The following is a 23,414-nucleotide window of genomic DNA, read 5'->3' on the forward strand; positions in this document are numbered from 1 at the left end:
GACAGTTTGAATAGTCATTGGCTGCACACAGTTAACGGCTTAGATTATATCTATTATACTCAAAGGCTAGTTTTATATTTACATTTAACCATAAATAGAATCGTCGAATACATATGATTTATGTGTTAGCTTGCATATATATATATTTGAAGTGCAATCATTTTCATCATATTCAAAAGCTTATTTTGTACTCATATTTAGACATGATTAGAACTATTGAATGCATATTTTCAATGTATATTCGATGAAAATCAAAGGCTCCATGCACCTGGGGAATTTTTGAACAAACTAATCCTCTTTTATATTCTATTTATTTAAATAAATGATACCTCAAATTTAATATCAAAGCCTTAGGTAAAATGCAGGCAAATTTATTATTTGACTTTTAGATAAAAATGTCAAAAATTTACAACATTACAATTTTTCTCTTTATACTTTTATCTATATATTTTTTGGTTTAGTGTTTTAATAATAAAAAGCTTATTTTTTAGCATCTTATATTTATTTATTTGAGTAAATCGTTGAATTGTTCAGTGATTTTTTTAAATAAAAACGAATATTGATCTAATTAGCATTTTATTTTTAGTGAGATAAAATACTTAATATTTTAGCTTTTTATTTATGGTTACGGTGATGAAATACATCATTTTGATATTAAGTTCATTGTTTCGTCAAAAACTCGTACCCCGGGCGTAGACACGACACTTCTGAAATGTTAACATAAGAGAGTAGAAAGAGTTTGTTTGTGGTCATAATATAAAACGATTGGACTCTTGATTCTGGTGGGATGCTCGTTGTATCTTTTTCTTCTGGTGTTGCATTCTTCCTTCTTATTTGGGAGTGTAAATGAGAGCTTTTAATTAAACCAGACTCATTTTTTTTAAAATCAAAATAGACTGTTATTTAAATTATAATTAAATTGGGTTTAATTCACTCTAAACGCTAATTAGTTCAACATCTTGTCTTAACTGAAAGACTAATTTAAAGAAAACTAAAACATTAAACGTTGATCAGTTTAATAAATTAGACCCTATTTGATAATAAATTTAAAAAATAATTTATCTAGATAAGAAAAATTTAGACCTGGACCAGTTTGGTCAAAAAGAACTCTCAATGAGAACCACAAGGTAATCTATGGACCGAGTACAAATGAATCAATAAGGACTGGCCTTTGTTGAAGTAGATGTTAAAGCAGTGAAACAAAAGCTTCAAACTCCATTCAATAGGTCGCTTTCTAAGGGATGGATGTCTTACGTACGATTTTGGTGGCTGCGAGATGCTCATAGATATTGCCTGGCCTTTCTCTGCTGTACACTTTCTCCACATTTTTTACCCACTTTTCTTTCTTATGGCATATCTTGGCAGCATGTGGTTCCTTTTGGTGCAAAATGGGCGAACAAAGACGTAGCTATCCTTCTGTAATATTTGATGGTGATCGAGAAGTTTTCTACCAGAATTCACTTTTGCCATACAACCTGAAAAAGTAGAGGCTCAAAATTAATCCTGGAAATAAATTTGGATGTTTGACATTAATAGTGATGTTTTTAAGTGCAAAATAGATATCCACAGTAGTGGCTCAAAGAGCAACATAGCTTTCGAATGTTTACTCCTTTAGATGTTTACATAAGTCCCACAGAATACACAAAGAATAAATGAAAAGTTTCAGGCACACTGTCACTCTCCACGAGCAGAACATATTTTTTCCATTGTTCAACTATTAATACACCAGGAAAAAAGGAAATAAAAGGATTGACTCGCTTTCTAATTGTCTAGTCTTCTTTCATTTCCTTATCTTCTATATCAGGATCTTCATTCAGGTGTGGTAGATCATTAAGTGGTTTTCTAATGACTTCCCTTTTGCGAAACTTTTCTCTTAATTCATGTGCAGAAGGTAACTCCATATGTCTTTCACTACTTCCCTGAAATAAACACAAGTAGCAAGACCCGCAAATAGAGGTTTAAAACGCATGAAGATCCAAAGAACTATAAAGGTATGCAGTGTATAATACAGATAAAATACCATTGTGGACTGAGTCTCCTTCTTCCTAACCATTCGAAAGATTAGTTTCCGAGCTACCTCAAGAATTTGAATGCCATTGAGATCCCCATTCTTAATGCTGGTTTCCAGCTGCCAGAAAAGGGAGAAGTAATTATGAACATGAAAATGAATCATATCAGCTGAAAACTTGATGAGCCCTCTGACTAACCTGTATGTGTATAATGCAGACTAATATGCTTGCAATAGGCAACCAGCTTTCTTCTGGTGACAGCGATAAGTTTGTCCTGAAAAATGGTACCACATTTCAGTAGAGCCTGGAGCACTTATAACAATTAAAAAACATGGTTTCTAACAGTTCAGGGCCTTTTTTAGTGTCATCTGTCCCATGAGTATATGCACAAGTTGACAGACCAACGCTAGCATATCCATAGATTAAAACCACTTCAAAAGGCTTACCATATTCCACATCAGCATCATCTGTTTCATGAACATTTTTCCTTGTAACGAAATTCTTAAGTGCCCCAATCAGCTTAGAAGGATAGCAGATTGTAACATACCAATGTTTGGGTTTAAAAAAAATATAAAAAAGAGAAAGGCAAAGGGTTTTATGACATGACAGACAAATTCTATGAAAAATTAGGAATCAGGAAATCATTGACTTCTGCCTTTTAAGTTACTTCATTGCCTAATCTCCATTCAGTTGCCCAACACTCAATCAAAGAGCCATGTATCCCTTCCAAGAAGCTGAAATGTTCGAATGACATTCAGACATTTTGTCAGATGATTATTAAAGTTGTAAAACAAACAAGGCCCCCATTCATTTTCAAAATTTAATCATATTTCCATTAAACTGAAACAAGGAAATTCTTGTCTGAATTTGAATTTCACCATATTTCCCATAGACTGAAACAAGGAAATTCTTGTCTGAATTTGAATTCTCACCAATATCTAGTATTGACAATCATAGCTCTACAAAAAAAAAACTCGTTAAGGTTTCTCTTAATCTTATATCTGAGAATCTCACAAGAGCTTCCACAATAGAATATGACCATTCTGTCATTATCAGAAAATTAAGAATTGCATTAGTTCACTATCACAGTTTAAACAACCATAAACTAATAAAAGACTGATCTAATAATGAAATAAAATAAAAAGAAATCTAAAGGACTCAAATCTTTTCATGCCAGATGGTCTACGAGTCCAGTCATCTGAACTGCTTTACAGCCTCCTATATGCACACCATCATTAGCTTATGGACTCTAAATGTCTTCTTTGTACTAATTATAGGTAATAGTGCTCCTTGTTTGTCATGCTCTAATATTACGAAATGTTGAAGTAAAAGCTCATTTTAAAAGATAAGGAAACAAACTATTAAGCACCTACAAAATGGTTTGAAGAATATACAATAACAGAAGACAATTAATTTCCGAAGACAATTGCATGGAGCTCTAATTTCCATCATTATTCTAATAATTTGAGATAAGAATGAGCAATGTCAACATGGAATTGGGACTGATGTCCTTGTGAAACATTTCACTACATCAAGTCCAGCTAAAATATATATTCTGGAGACGGCTTCAATGTCCTGACTAGTGATTCACTTGATAGAACTGCAAATTAATATCACCTAAACAACACTGAAACTAATATCCTGAACTGGTAATAGTGAAAAAGATAATTGCAGGTACTTTTATAAGCATGCATTGGAATGTGACACCAGGTCTCAACAACAACAAACTGACAATTCACTAATTCAGCATTGAAGATGTTCAAAATGTGGGGTATGATAGAAAGAGATGGAAAAAGAAACAACACTTTCAAGGGCCAAAATAATTACTCAAATTATCATTGAATACAGCAAGAGATTATTCCTGATAAGAATAATTCCTGTAAAAGGAACAGGACAAGTGGCAAGCTCAAGATGAAAGAGAATATCCACCTGGGGTATTGAAATAAATCTGCAGACGAACTGAGAGTAGAGAATAAAAGTTGCCAATGAAACATTAAGAAATTCATGTGCAGGCTAGAAACAACAAGAACCTGCAACACAATGCAAGAAAAGGTTTAACAACAGAGCAACAGTTTGAGGGCAGAGACAAGTCAAGCTAATTCAAGAGGGTATTTGGCCAGAAACAATCAGAGAGTCCCAACTAACATTCTTGGAAAACACAAGGGAGAGAAAGATAGTCTTTCATGACTTAATGCAGCAAGAAATCAGTGCAAAGACATGGGACCAATCATGCAAATAAAGCTACAATCATCCTGTAAAACCCAATCCTTATTATAGCTACACTGGTGACCATTAGTTGACATCTGTGGCAGTTGATGCTTGCATTAAGTCATGTCTTTAAGTTCAATAGCTAACAGAAACACTTATTTACAAAACCAACGCTTAAGAAATATCTTCTGTCCTATCACTCAGAAGAACCAGAACCACACATTTATTTACCACACATACTAAAAGTTCAAAATTGATAAAGAAGACAAACCTCAAGTAGGGAGCCAAGTACACGATGGAGTACACAAGATACCTCTGGTTCCCACTATCAAGCCAAGCAAACACCCAACTCTTACCATCCCAAAAACAACAAAACGCATCAGATACAAAGCAAGAAACGATCTTATACTCAAATGGCGGTAATAGGTCCAAGCATCTCACCATCCAATTGAAGTAAGGGATGAAGCCGATGATCCCCATAACCGCCAACCTCGTATCCGTCGAATCCATAGCTCCGCCGGCGTCCTCATCGCCTTCCCTGTCGGGTGTAACCGGAAAGATGAGCGAGCTAAGGACACATGCACCGATGGCGGCGGCGAATGGCGCATCTTGGGCGAGCTCCGCTTTGCATGCGCCCCTCCTGGTCCTCCTCCGGCCTCCCGTTGCTATCTTTCTCGTCTTCTTGAAGTCTAAAACCCTAGTAAGAGTAGAGAAGGCTGATGTGCCGCAAGGGCGCTGGCCCAGGAAGAGGGGAGGCCGTGGAGGCAAGGACGAAGTGATAGAGACGATCATCTCCCGACGGAATAAGGGAAGGTAGCCAGGTAGGACTGCAGGAGGAGGAGAAGAGGAATTCGAGAGAGGAAGACGACTAGGCTCGGCCGCTCAGGGGTTTAATTTGGTTTGATTGGTTTGAAGCGGACCGTTCGGCCCAATCGGATTGAAGCCCGTTGGAATCGACTTTGAGGTTGGAGCTCGGGCTGGCCATGCCCATGACCATGACGACGGAAAGATTCAGGTATAAGGTATTCTCCTCCACGAAGGCATTAATTAAAACCGTATTTTGCAATACCTTTGTGGAGCAATAATTATGCATTTATTTTATTCAAAAGACTTAAATTTATAGTTGACTGTATATGCGGATGCATCGTATCTTTGTAAGCCTCCTAAAGCCAAATCATAAATATAATATAATATTTTTTTTCTTCTTTTACTTATGACAATATCACTATATTTGAACGATTATGGAACAAACATGAGCATAATATCTTCAAATCATAAGGCAAATAGAGATTGCATTTGGCTATGGATTATATTCAATCAAAGATACTCCTGCAATCATATATAAAGATAATGCAGCATATATAATATAAATTAAAAGAGGCTATATTAATGGTGACAGAGCTAAACACATTTCACGGCAATTATATCGCCGGCCTTTTGTTCTGTGACCTTGGAACGGTGTGTCTCCGCCTTCCAATCCAGACGAAAAATACTGAACATGTACTTTGTTGGTTGTGTAATTTCAATTTCCCACGAGCATTTTACAAATATATATTCCTCATAAGATTTTTAGTCGTCAGATGAACAATCCCGTACTCATTTGGATCTTGCAGTCAACTCGACCACGACGTAGCTTGATAAATTAAGGGCTTGCAGCAATTCATCTTGTCAGTAACTTCCTTGATGACTCATCAAAGCATGTATATTTCCTAGCAGATACTTATTTATCATGGCGATAATATCCCTTGATAAATGGATGTAAACCTCACTGGTTTTTATCAGGCTTCGATGCTCTATCGAATAAAATTCCTTTTCCCTCTTCAGAGAGTAGCTTCTATGAGATTTTCATGGGATTAATTGCCAAATTAAATGTTTAATTAATCACAGTGCAAATTGTAAATCTTCTCAGTAACACCTCTCTCTTCAGAGGCAATACGGTTGAATTCACAATAATCTATTCCTTATTCTCTGGTAATGGATTCTAGCCAATTGAAAGGATCTTTTGATCAGTCAGATCATTTCGGTTCCATTAGAAATAACGATTCAGAATTCTAACAAAAATTCGTCTACCACTTTTACAATTGAGGAGTGAAACGATGGAAGTACCAAAAGGTTGATTTGCACAAAGACTACATGAAAAAAATCAGAAAAATACTATAAATCATGCAAATGACTGTTGAAATAATAGGCATTTATTCTTAGATTCAACATAAATATTCTCAGTAGGACTGCAGTCATCAGCATGATGAGCTCAAACTTCCACCATGCGATAAAAGAGGATTCAGAAGGGGGAAAAAATTGATTACAAACAAATCTGACAATTTCAAAGACAGTGTAGTCAGTTGGATGCTACACCACAATTTTATAATTAACGGAACACGAAAAAACATGGAATCCACAAAAAACAATCTAAAGAGAACTGCCAAGTAACTACTTACTTATGCCAATCGTTCAAGAATGGGTTGACAGTCCTGTGAAGAATAAATACATCTCGATGGCACCTGCAAAGCTCTGATCCTCGAAAAATTCTAGCCTTATATGGCTGTGGAGCAGGTGTGGAAATCAATCTCCCTCCTAATAGATCTTCATAGAAGAGGCAGTGAAACCAGACCGAGAGTATGATTTTCAGCCAGGTCTTTTAGCATTACCTGGACAATCCTGGTGTCGCCTTGAAGACTCCCTTATAAGTAACTCATGTTTCTTCCGCAATCTCATCTATTCTATCTTCATCTTCGCGACAATATAATGCATTTAGTTCTTGCTGTAACTGAAAGAGAGAAAATTGGACCATCATGGTAGGCCTAAATGTTCGATATACAGATTATTTGTCATTGAAAATTATCATCTTGTAAAAAATTTATGACATATTAAAAGAATTATTTCAAACTTAAAGAAAAAGGAGCACAGTGTCAGATACATTATTGGAAAAAAGTCTCCAAGTCAAAATGTGCGGTTTTGTAACTTTTGTTATACTCCAGAACTTACACTCTGCTCTCCTTGAGTTTCAATTAAAAATATATTACCTATATTTATTTATAAAATACTTGTTGCAACATCTTCAATTGTCTGTCAACACAAGAACAGCCAAACCTAGGTCCCAACTATTTGGGTTCTGCTAACTAACTCCTATTGCAACTTACTCAATTGCTCACTGACACAGAAAGTATAATTGGATTAAGTTCTTGTTGGATCAAGAGTTGACAGAAGGCAGCATGCATGTTTCCGAAGTGATTCTTAAAAACAAGGGTCAGAGGTACAAGTTAAGAGAATAGAAAGTGGAAGAGATTGCTTAAAAGCGGAAAATGAGTTCAGAAAATGTATGGTAATCACGAGATGGTCAGTACATTTCAAGATATAATTGACAATATGCCATCATAGAGAATAAGAGTTACCTGAATATACTTTAGCTTCGCTGCAGTCAACTCATCAGTTAGAGCAATCATCCTGCACGAGGAACAGAAGAGGGATTGACTCTAATTAAACTAACATATATTGGATAACAAACTGGGATTCATCTATTACATAGAAGCATGTTTAGCTGTTGCTCATATAAAATCAAGTTCTTCAACAACATAACTATGTTTCAGCACTTATTTCAACAACACATTAAGTTGTCAGTGTGTTAGCACTGATACATGGAAGTTGGCTGGCAGTCGGAAGAGAAATCAACTAATTATAGTGGGAATGAAATAAAAGATTGGCAAATAAAATGCTACAGATCAGAAAGCTAGGACCAGAGATAGATAGTTTATGCAGAACAAATATCATTTCATCAGCAAAAGAATGACCTAACTATATTATATTGCTTTTTCTCTCTCAGTAAAAGAAAAGTTTCTAAAGGTTTCATGGTAATACGATCCATTAATTCTCTTCTCCTTTACCAGTAATAAGCCTTTAGCTCATATAAGCAATTTACAATTCATGAACCAATTCACTATCTAATCCAATTACATGTCCTCCATTTATGATATGCTGTTTTATTTTGAAAACATATATTTTGTCACTTGCAATTGCATCATTCTGTTTTGCATCAGTCTTATAGAAAATAAGCAAGGCGCAATAATGCTCAGTATACTAATAAATTTTTATTTTTTATTTGGGGTAAAAGTCAGTAGGCACATACTAATAAATTGTTAGTGACATATTTGAGCATATAGCTCCCAAAAGCATCTATTTTCCCTTTGTACAATTTTAACACCATGCCATAGTACTTAATTGACCATCCCAGGATTTTGTTTGCACAACTTTGCCACTCCGGTTATGTAATAAAATCAGATTATGATGCATAACACCTCTCCGGAAAGTGGAAAATATATTTGTGTTAAAATGTAGTGAAGATTTACCTGGTTTGCAACTCTGAAATATTACTAAGCAATAAACGCTCTCTCTCAGTCGTTGCTGACTCAACCTGCCAAAATAATGAGAATTCAGCATTATTTAGAACTTCATATTTCTTCTTGCGCCATACATGAGTCAAACGTAAAAAGCGAATTTGCTAAAAGTAGTATCAACTTGGCAAGGCATACATGTTTGAGTGGTATTGGACATATTGGTATCAATGGTTGTGCATTTGTTCAGCATATACAGATTCATTAATTATTAAAAAATCTAAAATAGCAAAACCAGTACTGCTTTACTAGATCATACATATATAGGTTACACATCAACATGCAAAAGAAACATAATGCACACTTGCTTGCATGCCTATTAGGGCTGTCAAAAAAGCTCGCTGAGTCATTTAGAGCTCGACTCAAGCTTGGCTTGAGCTCTACATGACTTCTTTAGTTCGAAAAGTTAATCAAGCCGAGCCGAGTTGGAGCCAGCTCACTCGAGCTCGACTAAAATTAGCTCGAAATATATATTATTATATTTAGTTCTATTTATTTATCTAAAGTTATTCTAGCATAGTTGGTAAGAATACCTTTATCCTTACCCATAACCCAGGTTTGAATCATAGTTGCTACATTTTTCAAAGTAGCATGTTGAATTTACAAAATGAAGTTCGACTTTAGTCCCATATCGAAAGTGAACAAAATTGAAATGGCCTTTATAGTTTATACATAGTCTCTTAGACCGTTAAAATGTGTTCTCTCAAATTAAATAATATTTAATATTTTAGAAACGAGCCACTCGAGCCGATCCGAGCCAGCCCGATACTAGTATGAGCTGAGCCGAGCCGAGTTGGAGTAATCTCCATTTCGAGCTGAGCGGAGCGAAACTCGGCTAGTTTACATCCCTAATGCCTATATCATGAAAATGGCCTAAATAGATAGCAACATATACAATTATATTATGTCAAAAGAGGAGGGAGACTACTCACCTTCACTCTTTGACCTCGTCGTGGCCGCTTACCGCTGACCTTGTTGTCACCCGTCGTTTGCGTGCCACGTAAATGACAAGTGACGAGGCTAGCATGAGCGGATTGCTGCTAAAAGGGGTGTTGTGCGGCACCCCTCATGCTATGTGCCGGTACATCGCCGGCACGGTCATTGTTATTCAAAAGGATGAGTAGACAAGAGAGCCACTAGATAGGCAGAAATTAAATATCCATGCAGCTATATCACAAATATAGCAGATATTTGCTGTGATAAAGATTGACAGATGAGAGAGTACCAAGGATGGGAGATGCCAATAATATCTCTACACCTATACAATGTATCTCATATATTCGCTGACAAAATTTCTCAGAATTTAGTTATGATCATTGATCAGATTTCTGAAACACACCGGATTTCAAAATGGTAACACAAACTAAATGTACCAACTTTCATTTTGAAATATTGATTGATATGTCACAGGATGTGAAGGACTTCACTTAAAGCATCACTCCAAACTTCACATCAAAGTTGGGTTCCTTCTCCATCATATGAAGAGAAAAAGGTTTATGACAAAAGACCATATGACAACCCCTATGCCAAATTCAAAGCAGTCATGTAACTTCTATTGAAGTTCACTTACCAACATATCAATGTCCAAATTGCGTGCTTGTGAAGATGCTCCAGGTTGAAAACCTGAAAAACACACCTCTTCTGAATTACAGTTACAATAAATCTTTGAGTGGTTCAATCAAGAGTGAAAATCTTCTACTCACCATCAACTACCTCATTCTGTTGCAGGCTATTTAAAAGATTGATCATGAGATCCTGAATAATCATCAAAGAAAGATTTTAGCTACCAAACTTCTCATCAATGAGAGAGGTTATTAACAGAGATTATTCAGCAATAATGCAATGTGTAGAGTGGAAGTAGGATCATTTCATCATACTCGTTGAAATGAAGTTTGCTGAACAAGATTTTGAAGATGAGGCATAAGAACTGATGCAGGTAGCGAGTTACTGCTGACTTCCTTTGGATATTGACTAGTAGGCTGGAAAACCAAATGGAAATTGACTTTAGTTGTGGAATGAAGAGAATAGGGAGATATCCCAAACCCTAATTATAACAGCACTTAAAATAGTCAAACTTTAATTTGTTTAAAAAGTTAGAAAGAGAACTTCTATAGTATGACATAATTATTGTTGGCAAAAATAAAATAAAAATGAGATGAGCATAAACTCTCTACACCATGTACACATTATAGAGGCAATTCAATAAAATATGTTAGAATTTAGATGGGTTTAATCAAAATTACTTTTTAATAAATTAAGTTGGTTAGTTATGTATTGTTTGTAATTCACTGGAAATAAAGATGTATAGGGGAAAAAGATGGCCCCAGAAATAGTTCACAAATTTTCTAGGTGATTTTAAGTTGACCCCAAGTAACTATCTTTTGCCAGCAATCCTAGAATAATTTCGAGAGATTCTTGTTGCTCTCAGACAAATCTCACATATCATGTAATTCCCTCAAAATGGGTCTATGTGCAAAGCTACAGAAGCTAATCTTCTGAAGCATATAAAGCATACTCCACATTGGACAAAGATAAATATTGGATAGCTTCGTATCAAACTCGTTAGACCACTAATAACAGATGAATATGCATACCATTGGTTTAGCATTGACCAGCCACTCACCAACACTGGCTGATTTTCGCAATGGAGATCCCTGAGAACTCTTAACATTATACCATGGAAGAAAAATATTCAGTGCAATAAAATATTGTAAACTGATCATGAATCAGGAACAACTGCCAACCTGGGTTGACCTCCGTGGAATAGTACATAGTGGAATATCCTGAACCAGAAATGTATATGTTAAGTTTGATATACCATTCTACCAGCAAAAGTTTATTAAATTAAGAGCTGACCTTTACAAGATCCACATTTTCAGATGTAACTGAAAAACGGCCTTTTATTTGTACCACATTAGGCTTAGACTTATCCTCCGAAGAATCCCCATAACCTATAAAAAGTTGTAAAACAAAATATTATTTTCTCTGTACATGTTACAGAAAGGTGGAGTGCTCCCACAAAAGGTTATTTAACCAGCAAGACTCCTATTCCATATTTTCAAGATTCAGATTTTCTTTCTTTGATATTTATTAATGCTGATTGAGAAGTACGCCCTTAAGCTAAAGGTGTTGTTTTGCATACATACCCTTCAAAAATCCTTTAATTGCCATAATGCCTCTCTTTAATTGATATCTGCATATATATACCCCTCAAAACACACTTTTTTTGTATGTATATTTTTTAACACCCTTATTTTTTTATGAATACCCCTCATAGTAAACTAACTGTCAAAATTTTTAAATGTAAAAGACAAATATCATTATTTTAGTTTTCGAGTATTTCTCTTAGTTAAAAATATTTTTGCCTTTTTTACTATTAAAATATTTAGATTTAACTTGAAAAGTAACTCAGGAGGGTATTTATGCAATAACATATGTTTGAGAAGTATATATATACAAATATCAACTTTAGAGGGTGTTAATTCACCAATTACTCTAAAAGCTTAAACTGTTAGAAAACGGTGATTTTTATATTCTTTATTTTAATACTCTTCCTTATTTCTAGGCTGAAATATTTTGATGGGTTCAAAAAGTATAATTTAAATAGGTAGAGTTTAATATTTTTAAGCAATGATGAGCATAGTAGTAAAGATAAGCATGATAGAATTTGAACTAGTGACCTTTGACTCTGATACTATATTAACTCGTCAATTATGTTAAAAGCTTAAGCTGTTAGAAAACGATGGTTTTTATATTTTATATTCTAAAATACAACATACAACATACAAGCAAATAAGAGATTCTATAAGGGTATACATATAAAAAACCCTAAGCTAAACTAAACTGGAAAAGTTTGCCTGAGTGCTTCATCAAGGACTGAACAAGCTTCTGATTAACAAAGTAAAATTATCGATATCTATGTTGCCTTGTTACCTCCTGAAGATCGTATAGGAGCCGATAAACTGTTTGCAGAAGCACGGTTTGGAAGCATCAACGGGCCACTAAAATTTGTTGTTCTCCGTGCATCTCGTCTATATTTGTCAGCTACTGCTTGACTGTCAACATCAGACCTACATTTGGAAGCAAATTTAGCCTCTAAATCTTTAGTTTGTATAAGAAAAGCCCTACCTCTAAAAGAAAATATCATTACATTAACACTATATATATACTACTTGAAAGAAAGAATGAGATATTACTAGAATAATTAGAATACTACTAACATTTGACCTATATATATGTACGTATTTTTCTACACTGAACACATTATATGATTACTGAATGCATCTAGAACCACTAAAAAAAAATATCATTAGCAGGTTATGTTTATACAACACTACTAAAAGTGTTTTTCTTTTCTTTTCTTTTCTTTTCTTTTCTTTTTTTGAAAGAGTGGGGTGAGACCTTACTAGAATAAGTAGAACACTACCATTTGATCAATATATATCTTCTTCATTTATGACATTACGTGCAATAGCTTATAGAACATATCCGGACATATGGATTTATATATCAATTGCAGTACTACATGGACTTTCTTCATATTCAATTACTCTTGAAGTACTAATTTAAAGTTTAAACAAGCATCAAATTTGAAAAGAATTTAAAAAAAATATGAACCTTTCAGTACGGCCTCTTTCAGATAATGAATTACTATGTGAATTAGAAGTCACAAGCGGACCGCTATAAGTTTGATGTTTCTTTCCAACTTCGCTTTTCCAGTGGTTGGTTTCTATGCTCTGCTTTGATGTAGATGGAACTGAATCATTTGCTGATCTTTGCTTCTCATATCCGCCAAGCCTGTCTTGATTGCCAGGGTTGCCAGTATCTGCTTCCAACATCACATCTTTTGTACTTAAGCACCTCGTATCAGACTCTAGTACTCCACAAGTACTTTCCCTAGAAGAAAATAAAATGGATAAAACTTGCAATAAGACTTATAAATCAAATAAAGTGGTTTACAACTATGCTATATAAATAGTATTCCCAATCAAAATGCATTAGAAATATTATTATTTGCTGTAACGTCTGAGTAAATATAAAACAAGCATAATCAACTTGCTTAGGTATCTCCAAGTAGAACTGAATGCAAACCTAAAGAGAAAATGAGAAGTGGACAATGATATAAACCTCAACAGAAGTGGTAGCTAGAGCATAAATTGTCTTAGAAAAAATTATAAAAATAGTATTTCTAGATCTATTTATTGCATCTGTATACACATGTGTGTATGTTAGAATATAATAATAGAATTTTAATAGCTTAAGTTTTTCAATCAACTAATTATATAAAATGGTATCAAAGCCTGGTTTTCTAGATGTCTTGAGTTTGAACAACCTCGTTTAATTTCTTCTACTATTGAATTTTGTGCAATATGGAGGGTCGCACACTCAATATCTTTTATCTATTCATATAAAATATATAGGAGGTCTGTTAAAGATATGACATGTATTGTTGGTCCATTATTTAATAGCTTAAACTTTCAGAGTAGTTAATAAGTTAGTATGATATCAAAGTAGATATCTCAAGTTCAAATTTATTCAAGCCTATCTATCATATAAAATATGTCACTCATTTAGTTCAAGTACACTTCTTGGATCTATCAAAATGTTCTAAACCCAAAAGTGAGAAATATAAAAATACAAAAAATAATATTTCTCTGACAACTTAAGCTTTAAGAATAATTGATGAGTTATATCTATATATATCACCAAGAAAGGTACAAGATAGATCATTTCCCCGTAGACATATTTGGCTTATATTGCCTTTACTATTACCTCCAACCTACATCTACTTATAGTAGCTTTATGCATGACGTGTTAGTGTATGCAGATCACTAAGCAATATTAGTATATTACCCATAAAATCAAACTTCATAGAAAGAATTGAAAATAAGATTTGAAGCTAAAATCATTTGCTCACAAGAAATATAAAAGGAGGTACTAGAAAAGGTAGAATTCCTAAGACAACTTACCTACAGTTGATCTCATTAGTAAGTATTGTTTTCCTCGAGTTAGTTGAAGTGGATGGATCCTGCCAATTATAAAGAGTCCTTTATAAGTGATGTCCATTTATAGCCAGAGAAGTATTATGTCACATGAAAGGCACAGATAGCAAACATAAAACATGCCCTAAAAAGAATTAAAATGAGGCTGCAGAGACCTTGTTAATGACAACCTGCCTCATGATTTCTTCATCTTCCTTCATTTCAGGAAGATCCTCATCATCCTGAATCTAAAATGATATTAATAAAATCAGTAGCAGCTCTAATAATCGAATGCACAAAAAGGAATTGATATTTAATTTTGAAAATAGAAATAGATGTACTACTAAAATGAAACGTATGGTGATATCATACCAGTGATGCTTGTGCCTTCAAATCATCAACATCAAAGTTCCACGCACTAACACCTCGTTGATACTCACTCTGCCAAAGGAATGAAGCACAATAAATGTCTAAACTGTTGGTTCAAAAATTAGTCTCCCATGAAAATTTCTTGAATGTTGAGAAATAGTTGCCTTAATGCTCACATGAAGGGAACTATCCATAAAAATTCCTACCATACTTCTACTGAAACATTATGTATTGCGGGACATTAACATGTTGATTCAAGTCCAAACCCTAACAAGGTAATTTTGATGGAAGAGTTACTTTACACCAAAAATGTTAATTACAGTTTGTTTTCTAGGTTGGAATATACACTCCCTGTATTAACATTCCTTGGCCTAGTTGCTCAATAATAAACCTGGAGTAGCTTGATTGATCCCCATTATCCAGCCATACGATAAAATTTCTGTTTTATCTGATTAAATATCATGCTGGGAAATGGGAATGGATGAAGCACAACTTGATTTTATGAGGAAAAAAACAGAAGGCTACTGGGAAATGGGAATAAGCATTCCACCAAAATTGTGGAATAGCATTACAGCAGCAGTTGTCCCCAGTCCTCACTTTGTTCCAATTTTCACAAAATAAGAAAGGCAATTGTGATCATTGCAATTATCCCACAATCAGCTAAATGAAATTGGCAGTTTCTCCTTAATAAGAAGGATTTTTTACATAATTATCACTAAAAACTTTTAAAATAGTATAATTGTCACTAAAATCTTATACCTCTTTCAGAGTTGCCATCCTAGTTAGTTTTTCATGGAATATTCTTAACAGATAGTTATTAAAGTGAACAAATTATATAACTTTAAAACCACTTTTCAAAAAATATGTGAGGGCAAAATGGCCTTTCAGTAATATAGAGTTAGTTTTAGCAGTGATTCGTTAAATTTAATGTATTTTTGAAAAGGTTCAATGATGTCAGTGGCAATTATGATATTTTGAAGAATGTAATGGCTATATTGATACTTGAGAAGTTCGATGACAATTATTAAAAATCCCTAATAAGTAACACAACAAGTTGAGATAAAAAAAAAAAAAAAAATTATACCAGCTATTCATGCCAAAGGAGATAAACATAAGAATACCTCATGGAAGCTGTTCAATAAATAATAAGTTTATGAAACCAAAGTGTTCTTCCGGGTCTTTCGAACATCTTTTAGTGGCACAACCCTAAACATCAACAGTCGAATCCAACTATCCGATGTTCCCACTATGTATCCATTATACAAATAGTAAGAGATGACCTTTTTACTTGCCATTTTTATCTGCTTCTCTGTAACATACGACAAACACAGTTGACATAGCATTGAACAATGAATTGCTCACTGATAGCATCTTTACCTCAAGCAGCACCTCTCGATACACTATTTTATATGTGCCTACTACTTTTTAAAAAGTTTGGTTCCTTTCTGTCCCTCGTACTATTAGAAGTTCAGAATAGATCTTTCAAGATTTAATCTACTCAAAGCATTGTAGTTCACACTTTACCAGAAAATCTCCTGCTACTGAGAATCTTGAAATTAACAGGTAAGAAGCCTCACTAACCAAACTCTTCTGAGAAAAGCACCAAAATTTGTAAAACAAAAAAATAATGACTTACCTGTGATATCGCTTCTTGTTCTGCAGAAGGCATTTTCTTCAAAGCTAGTTGTGCAGCATCCTTGAGCTGCACTTGTAGAAAAGAACAGACAATGAGATCACTTATATCATTTTAAAAAAAGGAACTCCTAGAAATACACAAGAAATTAATGTAGCTAACCTGGAGTGCCTTCACGCGGTCCCAAAGGGGTGGCAAGTCAACTAAGATACTTTTCAATGACAACTCTGGAGGCTTTGCATGTTTGAAAAATGAATGCTTTAACAATTTTTCTGCTGTTGGTCTCTTTGCTTGATCTTTCACCAAGCACATTGCTACCATCTCCTTGAAAGACTGATTACAACTGAAAATCTTTCATTAGAACAATAAACACTACAAAATATAATATACGGTTGGCCATGCCAACTTATACCAATCTACCTTCGGAAAGATCCTATTACACAAGTCTAGTGTTAAACTTATACTAGTAAAAAATGCCTTATCCGCACTAGTACAGTAGAGTATCTCAAGGCTCCCTTGTATTGTTTGTGCGGAAACAAAATGAGCCAATTAAGCACTACCTGAGTCCTAGTTGTATCACTTGTATATTGTATGGTCATGCCTATTCAAGCCAGACTGCATGTACCAACGCTGCTACCTTAGCAGAACAGAGCTATGATATGATAAGTCCATCGTGCTATAAAGTATTTCTACGACTACCTAAAATCTACAAAAATGTACAGAAATTCAAAAGATGATTGTCACATTATTAAGCAATGTCTGCCTTAAGAATAAGTAATAGCTAAAAGGACTGGTAATACCTTTGAAAACCTCCTATCACGATCATAATCAAGTCCTGGAGGTGCATTCTGAAGGGTCATAAGAAGAACCTACATATGGATGGACCGAAAACAATCAGGTCAGAGCATCTACTATTACATTTAACTAATGCAAAGAAAGAAAGAAAGAAAGAAAGCAACAGCTAAGCAGTTGTATGATGCTTGACATGCTGTATAATCTGCAAATCATAATCAGCACCATAATTATTAATTAAAAACTGATTGCTTATGGTAAACAAACAACAGATGAAAAAGATGGAAGCTGCAAGCAAAGATTTAATATTGCACAATAACATTAGTAGTACGCATAGTAAGAACCTGTGAAGGAGATCCCTAGAACTTAATCTTTGGATAAGACTTCATGGTTATTGTGAAAGAAGCCAAATTATGATTCCAAGAAATTAATAATGACTAATAATTACTTATTTAAGACATAAATATCATACCCAATAAAAGATCTCATCACAAGAATATTGGAATTAGTGTCATCAAACTACAAGTGATTAACAAAATTATTCCTATGCATTTATGCAACAGAGTTGTCAGTTGCCATTCTATCTCAGAATAACACCATCTAGAAGGAAATGTTTTTCCAGTAAATATTCATTATTGACTTAATCCTGAAAAGAGAATACAAAGCATATCTATGATGGCAAATTCAACTAAAAGTAGGAACCAGCGAATTATAAACATCAGAGGTAAATAGTCACTCTTCTAATAGTATAAATATATGTCAGTATCTTGATAATATCATTGAATATGAGTTCCCAACTTACCTCCACAGAATCACCCTACAAGCACAATGCTAGCAAAGTCACCACATAAATGGTATTAACAAGGACTCATTCACAATAATAAAAGATACGTGTAATAACATACTGGTTGAACTTTCAGAAATATTTGCAAACATATGAAGCCATTCATGAGAAGACCAGGCAAATGTAAACTATGAAAAGCTCTTGATGGCATACCTTCATAGGAGGATATTTAGAAAATGGAGCATGGCCATGTGCTAGTTCAAGTGCAGTTATCCCAAATGACCAGATATCAGCTCTGTCAGGAAAGATTCAACAATTAATGAGAGCACCTCAGTGTCAATGTATTCCCTAAATAACTAAATATATTAATATAACATCTTACTAACAAACTAGGTGAAATTATTTGAAGAAAAGTTTTTACTGATGGAATGACAATAGGAGTAACTAGACAAAATTTAGGTGTGCCTTATTTTGCTTTTAGAATCACCTTATTTGGGATAATTAAACTAGAGTAACATATGTCAAGAATATCTTAGTGTTCTACTATGATCAACATCGTCGAAAATTTCTCATGGAAAATCTTCTACAAGCAACAAAATCCCAATCATCATCAAACTTAATGTAAACTTTATCAAGCAGACAACTCCAATTAGTGAAGACCCAAAATGCACTACTCTAACTTACCGCTTATCAAGATAGTTTGTTGATGCACATTCTTTTATGAGTTCACTTCATAAACATTGCGACAGGAGGATAGTGATGCCATCCTCTTTATGGATAACAATATAATTCATGAATGTTGATTGTTTTGCAACTATTCCACTAAGAGGTATTTAACTATCTATTTAGTATTTACTAGTAAGATAAGTAGGATGTTTTCCGCATCATTTTCATACAGGTCAAGCGGGCACCTCATTTAATCTTTATAAACAGCATCATCTAGATGGTCTTTTATTTATTAGATGGTATTTTTTCTTTCTTTGAGTCTTAATAATTGTTCACTAGCTAAACAAGTAAATCTCTTTTAGCTATACCTTTTGGTACATAATAACCTCATGAGAAACAAAGCTATCATTCTTGTTAATGATTAGCGATCTATAACCTTTATATGGTAAACTAACTAATAGTTACTAGTATGTTACTATGTATTGTAACTCTATGCATGAATGTATCTGACCAAACTACATAAATCTGGTACTAGCAAATATGATTGTCTTAGCACGTATAGTAGACATATAGTGCATAGTGTGTGTGTGTGTGTGTATCCACACATTTTTGGGTATCTCCAAACACAAGCTGGTGCGGCATTGCAATGGACTGAGCTCGAGCCACCTCAGCATCAATTAGTATCGAGCTTGATCCAAGCTCGAGACTGGTTTCTAGTAATTTCAAATTGAGCCGAACTCAGCTCTTCTATACCCTGTGTGAGGGAGTAAATTAAGGTTCATGACCATCATTTGTTGCTGATTAATTTCTAATATAGCAAAAATGCTTGCATCACATTATAATGTTGCTTTGTCCTCATCCTGTTATTGCTTATACCAAAAGCATCATTTTGCCTTTCTTTTATACCTATACCCAGTCCTCTTTGCATCAGGAAATGGTAGATGGTGTTTGTCTTCCATAAACGTAATTGCATATGTCCAAATGAAATCAGTTCTCTTGCAAGGACACAAAAAGCATCAAAGCCTACTGAGCATGTGTCAAATGTATTTGACTTTCTTAGTTCAATCAATGGAATGCTGAAATGCTTCATCACTATGCTCTGGTACCTTTAATGCATAAATGGGTTGCTTTAAACATAAATGGTAGTTTAACTGTGATACAACTTAAATCTTGGCCCCAAGTAAATTATAACTTTAAACTAGGCAGAAAATATTAACAGACAACTATTTTCTTTAGATTGTCAATAGACTTACTTGAAATTATATCCACTCCCTGGCTGCAAAACTTCAGGGGCCATCCTATAGCCAGAAAGAGAAATGAAAAAAACAGCTCATCAGAATACTGGTTGGCGATTAACTTTTAAAAATTATAATGATTCTAGAAGAAAGAACAGACAAAATGGCATCAAAAAGTACTATGTATCTCACCAGCATGGTGTTCCCACAAAAGTATTCCTGGAACGTTGCCTATCACCTCTATCAAACATGCAAGCAGATACACCAAAGTCCCCAAGTTTCACCACACCAGAACTATCTAGAAGGATGTTTCCAGCCTGTAATTATGAGTCTTGTTAGAAAAGGACGTCATGTAAAGGAAAAACAAAGACTGTACGCCTTCCATAAATAAACTAACCTTGACATCTCGATGTATATGCCCATGCCTGTGAAGGTACTCCAAAGCTCTAAGTGTTTCTTTTAAAATAGATCCTATAACTGGCTCTTCAAATCCATCCGGATATGCAATCTTCATCAGGTGCAGACATGAACCCTCTGTCATGAATGGCATAACCACCCAAAGGAAGCGTTCGACAACAAAAGAGCAGAAAGCTCTTATGACATTGGGGTGCTCTATCAAGCTCATCGTCTGGGCTTCCCTTCGTATATCATCCTGCATATCATGCTATAGTCAGTACCATTTAAATGTAGTTTAAAGTAATGCATGGGGACAGAAATGATATATAGATTGAAATACTTTACTAGTCATTCCTTGGAAAATGTATGCATATTTATTAAGAAATTGCACGATAGAAATAGCTTTAAAAAACTTATGTCAATAAATTAACCTGCTATAGAAAATGAAAAATTACAAAGACATCTAAATCTATGGATCAGGAGAGCATTTTCTCTTTCGACATTTGGACATTTTGTTTGTGATCTAATTGTTCTCCTGATTGATGTCCAGCTGGATATGAGTATTGAAATTGTCTGATAAAATTTAGCCATTTAATCTGCCCTTTTTTGCAGTTTCACTACATCTGTTTTCCTATAATCTCTAATATTTCACAACACTTGATGGCTAAATTCTTCTATAGTCCAGTGCCAGAAATTACTATTTCAGAACTAATTATTCTCTGCTTCTAATGAACAGTCTGCTAGCTAAGCTAGTGCGTAAATTAGGGGTATCTTACTTTATACATTTCTGACATAGGGACCCCCAAATGAGTATTCAGGCAATTCGAGAATAATTCATAGTTGATCAGAATGCGAGCCAGTTACAGTAATTCATTAAGGCATGGCAGAGCAGAAGAAAGGCAATTCGGAATAAACCTGTGGATTTCCCAAAATTAGCCTCATCTCAATTACGGTAGGTAACTTCATCTGCCAAATGGACATACGAATTACATGAAAACATTCTCTTGTTTGACTGATCCTTTACCTAAGAACTATGAACAAACTTCCATGGGCCATATTTTAGATAAGAGCTGTTCGTATAATATTCCGTCACTTAGTCTTCTCAACTTTAACTTGACTTCTCTCCAGCCCCAGATTCTCAAAACAGCTTTAGATGACAAACAAGTACAAATCAGATAAGAATAATTTGGCACAGGTATATAACATGTTGACTGTAGTTCATACACCCAATATCACGATTAATGAGGATGCATGTTTCCCTTTCCAGTTCACTATTCAACAGAAGTTTACTTAGGATCAGTCTGAATTATTAAAAATGAGGATAAACATGCAAACCTTAAAGGCTTATAACTAAAGATTGGGACACCCAATATCATAATTAGAGAGGATATTTGTGTGTCACCAGCTTAGCTAAACAAAAGATTACTTCGATTACTCTGAGATACCGTAATAACGGAAGATAGAGTTGACTAATTTCAATCCTACTTTTCTATCCAACAATACTAGAATATATTGGATTCACTATTACTTTCTATTACTGCTACATACATAGCCTGCTCTTTATACTGTTCAGAAAAAAAGATGGCCCTTTCTCCTCCTCCTGAAGCATGAACTTGATATGCACATCAGCGCTGCAGGATACAGAGACTTCGAAAGCATTTGACAATTTCGAGGAGGGGAGAAAACAAATCGATAAAAACAAAACCGAGGAATCGATCACAGAATTTATGGACTAAACATGACTAGTCATCCTAAATGTCCACTTCGTACACCAAATCATGCAGTAGAACAGCTAAAGCTGATCCAATTAGCCTAATTCAACAAGGAATTAAAATAAAAGGACGGACTCCACAAGAAAAACATCACAAGCAACTAATCAAGAACACATAATTTCTATTCCAATCTAAATCAACTACTTCGAGAAACCTGATTCCAGCCCCCGATCTGGACTCACTAGACCGTGAATTCAACATAAACCAATACCTGACGACTCCAACCGGCAGAAACCCTAGTGATCAAGTACAAGAAGGCAAAGAGACAGAGAGATAGAAACTGACGAGGTTACTGTTGCAGCGATCGAGATCCAAGCACTTGATCGCCACGATCTCGTTGGAAGGGATATAGATCGCCCTATACACCGTGGCGCTCGCCCCGTACCCTACCTCCTCCATTCGCCTGTAGTCCGTCGGGTTCGCCGAGTAGCTCCGGCTGCCACCGCCGTTCTTCCCCATCTCCGGCAGCCGTAATCCACGTCAAGATCGCCGGGACCCTAGTCCCCCACCTACCCAGCTCCCGCTATCTGCTTCGTTGACCGCCGTCGAGAGCGACAACGACCCGCTCGGTTACAGACGAGGTCGATAAGGGAAAGAAAAGCAAAAAAATAGAAAAGAAAAAATAATAAATAATAAGGGAGAGGGGAACGAGCGAGATTAGAAGGGGGGGGGGGGGGGGGGGCGGTGTAGGAGAGGAGAGGAGAGTGCTGACGTGGCAGGTAGTGGGGCCCGATGAGCTCGCTCAGAGATCTCCGCCCAGCGGGCGTGGTTTTCTCTTTCGTGTTCTCGGGGGTCGCAAGATATATCGGGGGCGTGTCGGAAATTGTCGCGAGGAGAGAGAGAGACGAGAGAGAGAGAGAGAGAGAGAGAGAGATAGTACCACGGGCGGGGACTTCGCGGGTACGAATAGGATGAGATATTAGTTACAGGATCACAGGACCAATTCGGGTTCGATCGATAGATCACGAGCCGTACGGTTATGGTGGGCTTGAGGCGGTAGGAGTGTAGGATTGGAGAGGGACATTAAGGCCCGGTAGATTACTAGAATAAGCATAAAATCTAAATTAAATTTATTATTTTTCTTATAAGTAATTATTATACCATTCGACTGGTTTACTATCAAACACCCTAGTAACTTAAATTAGTATACATATTTTAGAAATAGACATAACTAAAACTAG

At 35.2% G+C, this 23,414-nt stretch overlaps 2 protein-coding genes across 4 annotated transcripts; both read right to left on the reverse strand.

Moving 5' to 3' along the window:
- Positions 1 to 1,514: 1,514 nt before the first annotated feature.
- Positions 1,515 to 5,783, reverse strand: LOC140761860 (uncharacterized). The gene is made up of 5 exons (XM_073099360.1): positions 4,659 to 5,783; positions 4,489 to 4,568; positions 2,208 to 2,283; positions 2,021 to 2,128; positions 1,515 to 1,919 (listed from the first exon to the last, which is right to left on the reverse strand). Exons 1-5 carry the CDS (start codon positions 5,007 to 5,009, stop codon positions 1,770 to 1,772), a joined length of 765 nt encoding a protein of 254 aa, XP_072955461.1. The 5' UTR covers positions 5,010 to 5,783; the 3' UTR covers positions 1,515 to 1,769.
- A 604-nt stretch (positions 5,784 to 6,387) lies between these two features.
- Positions 6,388 to 23,098, reverse strand: LOC140762445 (uncharacterized). 3 transcript variants are annotated; one of them, XM_073100249.1, is made up of 23 exons: positions 22,946 to 23,098; positions 22,519 to 22,760; positions 20,463 to 20,717; positions 20,258 to 20,382; positions 20,084 to 20,128; positions 18,378 to 18,459; positions 17,389 to 17,457; positions 16,751 to 16,921; positions 16,592 to 16,657; positions 14,959 to 15,027; positions 14,763 to 14,834; positions 14,575 to 14,633; positions 13,223 to 13,501; positions 12,539 to 12,675; positions 11,462 to 11,556; positions 11,350 to 11,388; positions 11,200 to 11,268; positions 10,483 to 10,584; positions 10,309 to 10,360; positions 10,176 to 10,228; positions 8,561 to 8,625; positions 7,610 to 7,661; positions 6,388 to 6,984 (listed from the first exon to the last, which is right to left on the reverse strand). In XM_073100249.1, exons 2-23 carry the CDS (start codon positions 22,690 to 22,692, stop codon positions 6,910 to 6,912), a joined length of 2,205 nt encoding a protein of 734 aa, XP_072956350.1. In that variant the 5' UTR covers positions 22,693 to 22,760; positions 22,946 to 23,098; the 3' UTR covers positions 6,388 to 6,909. The 3 variants fall into 3 exon arrangements, with proteins under 3 accessions (XP_072956350.1, XP_072956349.1, XP_072956351.1); XM_073100248.1 differs by lacking the exon at positions 22,946 to 23,098 and having other exon boundaries at positions 22,519 to 22,920; XM_073100250.1 differs by lacking the exon at positions 22,946 to 23,098 and having other exon boundaries at positions 11,200 to 11,259; positions 22,519 to 22,919.
- Between the last annotated feature and the right edge of the window lie 316 nt (positions 23,099 to 23,414).

The sequence above is a fragment of the Typha angustifolia genome, chromosome 7, assembly GCF_048772165.1.
Source record: "Typha angustifolia cultivar Huaian chromosome 7, ASM4877216v1, whole genome shotgun sequence".
NCBI lineage: Eukaryota > Viridiplantae > Streptophyta > Magnoliopsida > Poales > Typhaceae > Typha > Typha angustifolia.

Bases quoted from the DNA above. Each gene is read 5' to 3' on its own strand.
- LOC140761860 (XM_073099360.1), bottom strand. From the start codon at position 5,009: ATGATCGTCTCTATCACTTCGTCCTTGCCTCCACGGCCTCCCCTCTTC. The intron at 2,284-4,488 runs GTTTGTCTTCTT...ACCATTTTTCAG, and splicing joins TACTTGGCTCCCTACTTGAG to GACAAACTTATCGCTGTCAC. The intron at 1,920-2,020 runs GTATTTTATCTG...TGTTTATTTCAG, and splicing joins AGGAGACTCAGTCCACAATG to GGAAGTAGTGAAAGACATAT.
- LOC140762445 (XM_073100249.1), bottom strand. From the start codon at position 22,692: ATGGGGAAGAACGGCGGTGGCAGCCGGAGCTACTCGGCGAACCCGACG. The intron at 20,718-22,518 runs GTCAGTTTCTAT...CATGATATGCAG, and splicing joins ATCGCTGCAACAGTAACCTC to GATGATATACGAAGGGAAGC. The intron at 6,985-7,609 runs GTAACTCTTATT...TCTCTCTTTCAG, and splicing joins CGAAGCTAAAGTATATTCAG to TTACAGCAAGAACTAAATGC.